The following is an 11588-nucleotide window of genomic DNA, read 5'->3' on the forward strand; positions in this document are numbered from 1 at the left end:
TACAAGTCTGGAATATAAGAGATCAGTTTTTAGCCCACTAGATCAGTGAAGCGCTTGCCAACTTACTTGGTGGTCAAATAACATTGCTTGGATTTTTCAGGTGCCGCAATGAGCAGTCACAGCAGTAACTACGGCGGGGGCACCTGCTCTAGTCGGCATTCTGGAATACATAAAATTAATATGTTTAGAGTTGTTAATGGTGGCGGCATTATTGTTATTTATTTCTTTTGATTATATAGAGCCATCATATTTCTCAGTGGTTTACAAATGTCATCACGCACTGACTGTAGCAAGGCTCATGATCTAAATTCCCATGAAACATAGGTAGAACATACAAACCTCATGGCTGAACTTGACCCTTGGTTCCCAGTGGTGTTTAAAGAGGTTTTCCACTACTTTTATATTGACGGCCTATCCTTAGTATAGGTCATCAATGTCTGATCGGCCGGGATCCGACACTCCGCACTCCCGCCAATCAGCTTTTCTCGGTCCCGGCGGCAACAGGCAGCCAGAAATGCCCAGTTCTGGAGCTGCTCCATCTTCTGATAGTGACCGCCGCCAGGTACTACACATCCACGTCCCATTCTAATTAATACGAGGCAGATGTGCAGTACCTTGCTGCAGCCGCTATGAGAAGGCAGATTAGCTCCAGAACTGAGCTTTTCCAGCTGCCTGCTGCCACAGACCGGACCGAGAACAGCTGATCGGCTGGGATGCGGAGTGCCGGACCCAGCCGATCAGACATTGATGGCCTATCCTAGAGATAGGCCATCAGTGTAAAAGTAGTGCACAACCCGTTTAAGCAATAGTGCTAACCACGGCACCACCAGCTTCATCATTTGATTTACATTTTTTGAAGGGAAACAAATGTATTGATTTATCAAACGTGAAAGCCAAACAATTCATTGGGTCTTTGACTGTAGGATCCCTGCAGCATCGCTCGTCCTCCTGTCTGTGCCGGCCGTGGCTTTGTGGACACGTGCGCACAGGGATGACGTCATCGCTGTGCGCACTGCTAGTCTCCACACATAGCTGCGGCCGGCAGACAGGAGGACGAGCAATGCTGCAGGGATCGTGGCCGGTGAGTATACTTATTCACTGCACTCCTCGCTGATGATGATGATGCTCGGGGGGGCAATGAATATAGCCGCATATGATCACTCCAGGCTGTAGTTGCCAGGGATGATTATGCGGGCCGGCTGTTTAGCATGCGCGCATCTCACGCCCATCACCCCGCCCACCTGTCAGCGTCTGCTTCAGTGCTGAGAGATGAAGGGCTGGATGATGGGTGGGATGATGGGCATGCATATGAAATGAGCGGGCCCACGTGGTCACGGTAGGCGCTGCTACAGCCTCCGCATGTCGCCGATGACTCGCGCCACTGCAGCACCCTCATTCCCCGCAGCCATGCGCTACATTCAGACTATAAGATGAACCCCCCACTTTCCCCCAACATTTGGGGGGAAAAAAAGTGCGTTTATATATAATGCATATATGGGTTACACTGGGGCTTAACTAAATCACCCTTCATAAAACGTAACATAATATACATACCAATTTATCACACATAGCTGGTACTATCGGACTACACACGCATGTAGTACTGCTGTATGAAGTGCACATATGTACACCGCTTACACACAAACTTAAAGGTAGATTCACATAAACATAAAATCAATTTTTCATCCAGAAAAAATGTTTTTTCATCCATATACAATCCATAGGGTATCCATTTTTATATATCAGCAGTCGTTATATTCACACAACTAAATACAGTTTCCTATTTTGAAAAAGGTGCAAAGCACCCATAAAATCAGATGTCCTAAGGTTGATCCATTTGGGAATGTGTTTTTTGGGGTGTGGGGATTGGGGAGTGAAGGGTGGGTTGCTTACCCATAGTATTGAATAGGCAAGCTTCATCTAAAACACAGAAAAAACTATTGCATGCTGGGATTTTTTTTTTCACATGAACATTCTGTCTGTGAACAAAAAGCGATCATCTGAATGGACAGCACTTAAACCGAAAATACTGTCATGTAAACGTAGGCATACATACAACATTATGCATATATGCATCACACATGCTCGTACAAACACATTACAAAAATGCTTACACATTATATACACATACTTACACATTAAACACATTGCGTACATACTACATGCTTTCACATACACTTTTTCCCTTCAGAGCTCATTAAAGAGAACCAACCATCAGGATTTTGCTATATGAAGTTAAGGCAGTGCCATACAGACAGTAAGGGCTACTTTGCACGCTGCGACATCGCTAGCCGATGCTAGTGATGCCGAGCGTGATAGTACCCGCCCCCGTCGCACATGCGATATCTTGTGATAGCTGCCGTAGCGAACATTATCTCTACGGCAGCTTCACACGCACTTACCTGCCCTGCGACATCGCTCTGGCCGGCGACCCGCCTCCTTCCTAAGAGGGCGGGTCGTGCAGCGTCACAGTGACGTCACACGGCAGGCGGCCAATAGAAGCGGAGGGGCAGAGATGAGCGGGACTTAAACATCCTGCCCACCTCCTTCCTTCTGTATAGCCGGTGGAGGCAGGTAAGGAGATGTTCCTCGCTCCTGCGGCTTCACACACAGCGATGTGTGCTGCCGCAGGAACGAGGTACAACATCGTATCTCCTAAAGATGCGACATTATGAAAATGACCGACGCTACACAGATCACTGATTTACGATGCTTTTGCGATCGTTTATCGGCGCATCTAGGCTTTACACGTTGCGACGTCATTACCGGCGCCGGATGTGCGTCACTTTCGATTTGACCCCGATGATATCGCAGTAGCAATGTCGCAACGTGCAAAGTACCCCTAAGATGCTGAATCCAGGCATATCTGTTGCAGAAAGGTTGGGTGTTTAGTTGCAGAAATATCTTTAATAAAAGTTGCAGAGATGCACTGTACTTTGATTGACGTGTGCAACGGGGACAGGCCTTTGTGGGTCAGGTCCTCAGCATTCTTTCCTCCTCTGGTGTTTTCCTGGCATGCCCCATTTTTTTTATTTTAATAATGTGCCATGCCTCCATTACTGTTTTTGGAGGCGCATGCGCATTGCCACAGTAATTCTGTCTTCATTAAATTGGCGCCGGAGTCCACACATTCGAGTACCACGATCTGTGGCACCATTTTATTGAAAACACTGCGATGAAAACTGTGAGCGGCAGGGTTCGTGCGCATATGTAAAAAAAATATACCTGCACATGCGCCGATGCCTCTTAATCTTCATCGCAGTGTCTTCAATAAAATGGCAACTGTGAACACGGTAGACGCATGTGCGGACTCTGGCACCATTTTAATGAAGACCTGAGTACTGCGACAAGGCACATGCGCTGCCATCAACAGCAATGGTGGTGCGGCGTGATATTCAAAAAAAGAAAAAGGGGCAAGCCAGGAGGACACCAGAGAAGAAATAAACGCAATGATCCGACCCACAAAGGCAAGCCCACGTTGCACACGTCAATCAAAGTGTAGTGTATTTCTGCAACATTGATTAAAGATATTTCATCAACCAAGCATCCAATCTTTTTCAACAGGTATGCCTGGATTTAGCACCTTAGTGCCAGTATGGCACTGCCTTTACCTCATATAGCAAAATCCTACTGGTTGGTTCTCTAAAGTTCTAAGGTTCTCTCTCTTCTCTAAAGGTTCTTTAAAGTTAGGAGGGAGTCATAATAAGGACAAGACAAAGCTTTATTTTTAGGCTCTTCCTTTCTTTCCAGTTCTTCTCGTCTTTCCCACCACACCGGCTTCTGTGGTTCAAGTTACAACAGCAGTTAAGCAGTTCCGGCTGCTGTAACTTACAGGAACACAGGCCGGAGAGAGAGTCTGTCCTTTTGGCACCTTTACCGAGCTGCAGGTGGTAACAGGCCCTGCCTGCCCGGGGTTTAGAATTATTATGGCATTTGTAAGATTTCTCGAGCTTCATAGAATGAAAATTGTTGCTAAGCCAATCTTAATTGTTGTGGCAGAGAAAGGGTAGGAGATCGAAGTCAGATTTGCTATAAAACTTGTCAAACCAGAATGTAGTATTTAGAAATGTTTGCAGAACTAGAACACCAAGTAATCAGGACATTGTAACAATGAGTGGTAGACCGTTCTGTAATTTACGTCCTGTAATAGTCATAGGTTTACACCAATCTGCAGCCATAGCATTGTGACCTCTGGGGTTCAGCTTTCTTATACATAAACATTCAGAAAACTAAACTAAAAAAATAGAATGCCAAACACGGTATAGTTACATCTTCCAAATAATTCACGCTTTTTTCTTTTTTTTTTCCTCAGGCTGTCCTTGCTGATATATCCACTCTGAAAGTCATGCCTCTTCTTCAGATTTTTCTGTTTGCAGTAGTCACCTAATCTCCCAACCGGTCTCCAGTACCACAGGAACCAGCCAAGAGCTATGCAATATATATACAACCATACAGACTCTGCTCATAAATATCTGGTTTCATTGAATTCGTGAATACGCATTTGCAGTTTTACAAGCAAGTAACATATCCTCCGTAAGAAGTCTTGTTTAGGAAAATCAATATTTCTCAAGTATTTACATGTTTTTTTTGCACGGACAGACCTGGAAATAAAGCATGATACCAGTAGGTTCTCATGTTAAGTCCTAGCGGACGCATCTTGTGCCAATGAATAATAGTTCTGCGGTAGGGACACATTATTCTCAAAAATGTTGTTCGGAAATACTGAGTGCACCTCAGTGGAAAATGTAAAACTTTACTTTATTAAGAGCTATTCCCTACAGATTTTGGGCTCCAGAACGCTCATTTTTCCCGCAGGCTCCGTGAGTAATATAAACTTGCTTTCTAATGTGGCTCCCCTTGTAGCTGTGGCTGGGCTGCTCTCTGCCCAAGTAGAAAGACATTTCTGAAGATCGCTGCTATTTCATATTGGGGCATATTTATCGTAAAAACAGTTTCAAGTGATAAATATTACCAAGTGACCAATGCCAAACAGTTGTGACAATTTTTAGACTATTGAAGGCGCATTCCGGCCTACAGAAATTATCACCTGTCCACTGGATAAATGAAAATTGATACTTGGACTAGCACTGGGATTCCCACAAATTACCAGAACTAGGATCTTATGTCCCTTATTTCCACCATCGTTATCTCCTGCCACCAATCTTTAGGAATGTAATGGATTGGCTTGTTGTATATTGTTCCTACTGCTTCAAGTTCTGGTTACATAGACTAGCGGCAACATTAAACAACCCCTGGTTGGTAAACATTTACCAATTAGCGTTTGTTTAATAGCCTGGTTACACAGGTAGAATGCAATAAACGATGCACACTCAGCTATCTATACTGGATCACTCAGTGCGCATATGCTGCCATTGTTTTCAGCAATGTGAGTCCAGTTTACACAGGACGATGCGCTGCTCAGAGCAATGATCTTTTACCCTAAAGATCATTTTATGCGATGAATAAGCATTTTGCTTGTTCATCAGGTGATTAGCAGCCTGTTTACACAGAAAGATCATCACGAAATGAGCTTTCTCAAGAATGCTTGTTCATGATAATCAATCAGTGTAAATGCAGCTTAAACGGGATGTCCACTACTTGGACAACCCCAACTTCTTCCCTTTGTTCACTCCCGTAAAAAAAAATGAGCCTATACTCACCTCTGATCTGACCACGGTTCCAGCAATGTCTGAAGCCGTAGTCCGCGGCCCACATAACATTGTTATGACAAGCGAGCCCCGCAACCAATAAGCGCCAAATCAGCACCCAGCATCTGTTTACCCACCTTCAGACATTTGAGCAGGATGTGAGCGCTGCGCTGACATCCTGCTCAAATGTCTGAAGGCAGGGAGAAGGAAGCCAGCGCTTATTAGTCTTGGTGCGTGCGTCTCATAACAATATCACGTGGGCCGAGGACCGCAGCTTAAGACATCGCTGGAACCGTGGCCAGATCAGAGGTGAGTATAAGCTTATTTATTTTTAAGGGAGTGAACAAGTAAAATGCGTAGGGGTCTCTTCAACTAGTGGACAACTCCTTTAAGACAATGGAATTGACTGAGCATCTCCATGGACTATGAAATGAGCAACAGGGTGCATGTAGAATCAACCTCTGCATTTAACTCTTCTTGGCAGCCAGATGAGAAGGGGGGACACTAGTTCCAGGTCCTTGAGATAGATGGATAAATTCTTTCCTTTGCATAGGTGTTCACAGGTTTTCATTGGCGTATAAATGGTTGGCCATAATTGGTTGACATATTTATCTATCAAACTATGTTAAAGGAACTCCGTCAGCACAGAATGACAAACCAATTACAGGAATTCGGGCGATAGATAGAAAACGAGTAGGTGGGAATGAGCACCGAACTGTTTGTCCACACCAAGGTAGCACCAAACGCCTGTACTTGTTTTGAATAGTCATGCCGTGCTAACAAACTTCCTTTAAGGCCTCGGCTCCACTTGCATTTTGCATAGACGAGTGCAATCTGATAAAACATCGGATTGTACTCTCAACAGTGCAAAACTGTAGGTCAGTGTCCATCTGCGGTTGATTTCTCATGCCATATCAGCATGAGAAATGAATCGCAGCATGATGCGTTTGGCAGTGAGTCTTGGCTCACACGCACCCATACAAGTCTAAGAGGCGTGTGAAAAATCGCACTGCACTTGCAAGTCATCTGATCACAGTGAGATGTACGTGGAGACAGGCCGTGGAGGAGAGGGAGAAAGTCCTCCCTCCCTCTTTTCCGCAGCTGTGATCCAATCGCAAGATCGCATCACAGTCGCATGACCCTCGGCTGACGCTCGCACAGAGGGTCATTAACATATCGCTTTCGATGCTCTCGCATCGGAAGCTATGTGCAAGTGGAACCGAGGCCTAAATTAAGAATCTGTAGCCAAAATCCAACTATTACTCATGGACATGCCTTAGGATTACCCTCCTCCATTTAACCTAATCTGCTGACTTTTGTGTGCAGAAGCCTAATATACATTGCTGTATTACTGCATTTTGTTGGTAACCGATACAGGCTGCTGTATAACAACCTCTGGAAGCTGCCCATTATTTTCCTTTATGGCTTTACTTTCACTATTATCAGAGAACTATTTTGGAAGGGACAGCTTTGATTAAATACCATATATATATATATATATATATATATATATATATATATATATATATATATATATATATATATATATATATATACATATATATATATATATCTATATATATATATATCTATATGCCGTGTTTTTCCAAAAATAATACCTCAACCAAAATAAGCCCAGACGTTTTTTTCAGCATTTTCGGGGTAAGGCTTAAATAGAAGCCCTACGGCGAAAATAAGCACTGGTTGCAGTTCAGTAATAAAATATCCATTAACTCACCTAAAAAATGTAAGGAATTCAACAGGACAGGACACCCCGTAATCATACTCACCAGACGCCAAGCGGGAAGATCTGTAGTGGATCGCACTCCCACACACATCAGATTGCACACTCACACACATCAGATCGCACACCCACACACATCAGATTAGATACCCATACGCATCAGATTGCACACCTACACACGTCAGATTGCACACCCAAACACATCAGATTGCACACCCAAACACATCAGATTGCACACCCAAACACATCAGATTGCACACTCACACACGTCAGATCGCACACCCACACACATCAGATCGCACACCAACACACATCAGATTTCACACACACACACAAACACATCAGATCGCACACCGAGACACATCAGATCACACACACAATCACAAATCAGATCGCACACTTACATTCACCACATCAAGCAATACCAATTTCTCCTGGCTTGCAAATCCTGAGAAGCAGTGTGGTGGAATGCATAGGTCCTGCTGAGGAAAGCATTGATGCGTTCCACTGCCAAGTCCTCCATGCATTTCACTACAGTGCATCTAATCTTTTCCTGCTGGCCGGAAGCAATCAATGTTGCCGGATGTGGTGAGTGTGTGTGTGTGCGATCTCATGTGTGATTGTGTGAGTGATCTGCTGTGTGTGTTTGTATGAGTGTGTGTGTGTGTGTGTGTGTGTGTGTGTGTGTTTGTGTGTGTGTGTGTGTGTGTGTGTGTGTGTGATCTGATGTATGGGAGTGTGTCGGTCAGAAGCAGGGGATGCAGCATGGAGCTTACATGCTGGGAGCGCCCGCCAATGATCACAGGAGGACCTGGGAGCCACGCAGATGTCCAGGGTCTGGTAAGTATAAGTCTCCTGGAAAGAGGGGGTCTGCTTTTTTTGGGGGATCAACTTACACCCACCATGTTAAAATAAGCCCTAGTGCTTTTTTGGGGGCAAAAAAAAAGGTTAAGACTTTTATTTTTGGAAAAACATGGTATATATATTGAAATTTCCTAACTAAAACTCTAGTTATTGGTGGCTATCATTGACATCTATCTAAGGTACCAGTCTACAGGCAGGTTTTTATTCTCTAAGGTATGTGTAAGCGTAGTCCAAGGTCATATTTAGTTGGTGCATGGTGAGGAGGGGTCAGCATTTCATCAGTTGTATCATGATATGAGCAGTTATGTCTTTGAATTTCTTCCCTTTCTTCCTTCTGCTGTCGGTAGTCATAAACATGTTCTGCTTTTCTGTGCCCTCTTAATCTATGCCAAAAAGATTTAAATTCTTTTTCAAAGCATTTCCTTATCTTAATATATCCACGCAGGTCATTCCAGAGGTTATTATAATCTAGCATTTCAAACGCTGGGTATTAGACTGGCATTTCTTAACTTTCAGTGAAGTGAACCTAATCCACCGGCCAAGCTACTGTACGTAAGAGATTAATGAGCTTCTTAAAATTATCCACGTATCTTAAAGACACAAACTTTAGAATAACAAAGCAAAGTTTCAAAACATGAAACAAGAAAAAATACACTGACGAAAAAATGGTATCAATGTTTTGAAGTTTGGACTTTCAGGCTCCATATCTCACCATCCACTACAGCTTTGAAAGTGAGACTACTTTCATTTTATAGACAATCTTCTTGTCTATGTCATAAATAAAAAAAATATGAAAAGTGGACAGTAGAAGATTGAAAACGGGTGACTTGGAGTGATGAAAGGAACGTCAATAGACTAGGCTCTGATGGGTGCAAATGATTCTGGAAGAAACTAGGGAAAAAGGGGCTAAAGAATCGAGAAATTGAAGGAACTGTCAAGTTTGGTGGAGGAACCTGATTATATACGGTTGATTCACAGCTAAAGCAACTGAATACTTAACCAAGATCGATGGTGGTCTTAATGCTGAGCTATATGTGAGTATCCTACAAGATTAGTTACTTCGTACCCTCAAGTATTATTGGTATGAAAAGAACGACATAGTGTTCCAGCAGGACAAAGACCAGAAGGATACGTTGCTTGGCAAAGAAATGGTTCAATGACAATGAAGTAGAGGGGCTGGATTGGTCCCCAGAGTCTCCAGACTTCAACCCAATCGGACACTTGTAGGTAGAGTTGAAGAAAAGCTGAATACATATCCAAGTAGTCTGCACCAACTTTGGAAACGTGTTGAAGAGACCTGGGATCTGATTTCGGTCGAGACATGCTTGAATCTGGTCAAGATTATCACAGAAGGAGTGAGGCAGTGATGAAAGTAAAAGGTGGATTTACAAAATACTAACAATATAATAACAATTAAAACTTAGATGTGCAAAGCAGTAACAATGCAGTTACATGATAAGAATCTGCCTAACTAATCATATGCTAAATAGTTTTAAGTCAAATATATGTATGAGATAGCCAAGATGATTGTTTATAAAATGGAGGTAGTCTCACATTCGAAACTGTAGTGGATGGTGTGATATGGAGCCTGAAAGTCAAAAGTTCTAAACATTGTTACCCTTTGGCTTGTCAGAATAAGTTCAACTTGAATTAAAGTGAACCTTTCAGGTCCCCAGTGCACCCAGAACAATGAGCACTTCTGTTTACATATTTATAGTCTCTGCCTAACAGTCTCGTCATGTAGTAGCATACATAAAGAGATCTTTAGAAAAAGTATTTCTAAAGACCTTTTATGAGAGGCTTATTAGTCCTGTGACTAGTTGCAGGGGCATTATTTCCCTGACTAGTCGGCCCACTTAGCATGTAATCAAGCCCATGTGGGTGTGATAACATGCTTTGCAACCGTCAGCATCATTGACAGCGCGATACAAAGCCGCACATATGCAAGGCTTTTAACCCCTCAGCTTTGAACTATTCTGACCCCGGGTGTATGTGTCCTGGCTTCAGAGAGGCGTAGTGCACATGACCGGATGTGTAGACGACTTCCAGTCATGCGCAGTGAGCCTCTCTGAAGCCAGGACGCATACACCCGGCGTCAGAAAAGTTCAATGCTGAGGGGTAAAAAGTGTGTGCACTATGACACTAGCTGTTGTAAGGCATGTTATCCCGCCCTCAGGGGCAGGATAAAGGATAACATACTTAGTGGGCCAACTAGTCAGGGAACTAACGCCCTTGCAACTAGCCACAGGACTAATTAGCCTCTAATAGCCAGCTTTAAAGTGAGGATAGGTTTAGACTGGTGCATCAGAGAATAAGAGGGGGCCTTCATAATCTGACGATATACCCAAATATCCAGTCAAAGACCACCCAACCCACATTGGAGCAGACTCAAGCCAATCACTTAACACTTGAGCTGTGTTGCCAGTGGGCTGATTTATCAATCTGTTGATGATTTGTCTGGTGTATACAATTGTAAGATGCAAGTAAAAATGTACATACCTTATACATGTTCATTTTAGAGCATAATTTGTGTGGCGGACCCAAGAAACCCCACACCAACACTGTGATAATCTATTTTTCAATGCATTGTTACTTTGGTTCCTAGGTGAGAGATCCATAGTTAATGTCCCCCACCCTTTTTCTTTTAGACACTAATACCTTATGATATCACTTATACAAGTAAAAACTTGCCCCTCGCTTAAGTGTTTTGCTTTATGGCTTTCCCTGATCTTCTCATGTCATTAACACCTACTCTGCACATGTAATAATTTTCATGTTAACTTTCGGCTTAGAATTCCACAGAAAAGACCTTCAACATTAATATGTGACTAGAGAAACCGGTATGTACCCAATAAAGAGGGTGTGGAGCGTAGACACAAAATTGGTACTGCCAAGAGTAATTATTTAAGAAGTTATGCAATTAGACTTTTGGCTTAATTACTGGTTATTACAAAATCTGTGTTGGATTCAAGACACACGTGTTACTGTACCTGTGATATATAGTTAATTTATACTGCATAGGTCATACACTGTACATATATGCTGCCCCATAATACAAAATAATGAGGCTTTTACTGCCCTTTAGATTAATAATACCTTGGAAAAATTTACAGCTGAAACTGTTTTTGGCAAAGGATTAGATCCATTGAAGCTTAAAGGGAACCTGTCAGTTCTGGGTGTATATTACTAATTCCTGCCTAACCGTCCCTGTATCTAGTAGCATGGATTAAGAGATCTTTAGAAAAAGTATTTATAAAGATCTTTTATCATCTGCTAATGAGGATAGTGACTAGTCGCAAGGGCGTTACTTCCCTTGGCTAGTCGACCCCCTT

General features: G+C 43.0%; 1 protein-coding gene and 1 long non-coding RNA gene across 2 annotated transcripts in view; one reads left to right on the forward strand and one right to left on the reverse strand.

Moving 5' to 3' along the window:
* The window catches only part of TBC1D19 (TBC1 domain family member 19), a 261587-nt gene extending 255956 nt beyond the window's left edge, over positions 1-5631 (forward strand). The window contains exon 21 of the mRNA XM_075346943.1: positions 4313-5631. Coding sequence (XP_075203058.1) covers positions 4313-4387 — 75 coding nt within the window. The 3' untranslated portion in view covers positions 4388-5631. The remainder of the gene's footprint in view (positions 1-4312) is intronic.
* The window catches only part of LOC142306455 (uncharacterized), a 111077-nt gene extending 100245 nt beyond the window's left edge, over positions 1-10832 (reverse strand). The window contains exons 1-2 of the long non-coding RNA XR_012753977.1: positions 10756-10832; positions 67-160 (exon numbers count right to left, since the gene is read on the reverse strand). This is a non-coding gene — a long non-coding RNA (uncharacterized LOC142306455). The remainder of the gene's footprint in view (positions 1-66; positions 161-10755) is intronic.
* Between the last annotated feature and the right edge of the window lie 756 nt (positions 10833-11588).

Source organism: Anomaloglossus baeobatrachus, chromosome 1, assembly GCF_048569485.1.
Source record: "Anomaloglossus baeobatrachus isolate aAnoBae1 chromosome 1, aAnoBae1.hap1, whole genome shotgun sequence".
Lineage (NCBI taxonomy): Eukaryota > Metazoa > Chordata > Amphibia > Anura > Aromobatidae > Anomaloglossus > Anomaloglossus baeobatrachus.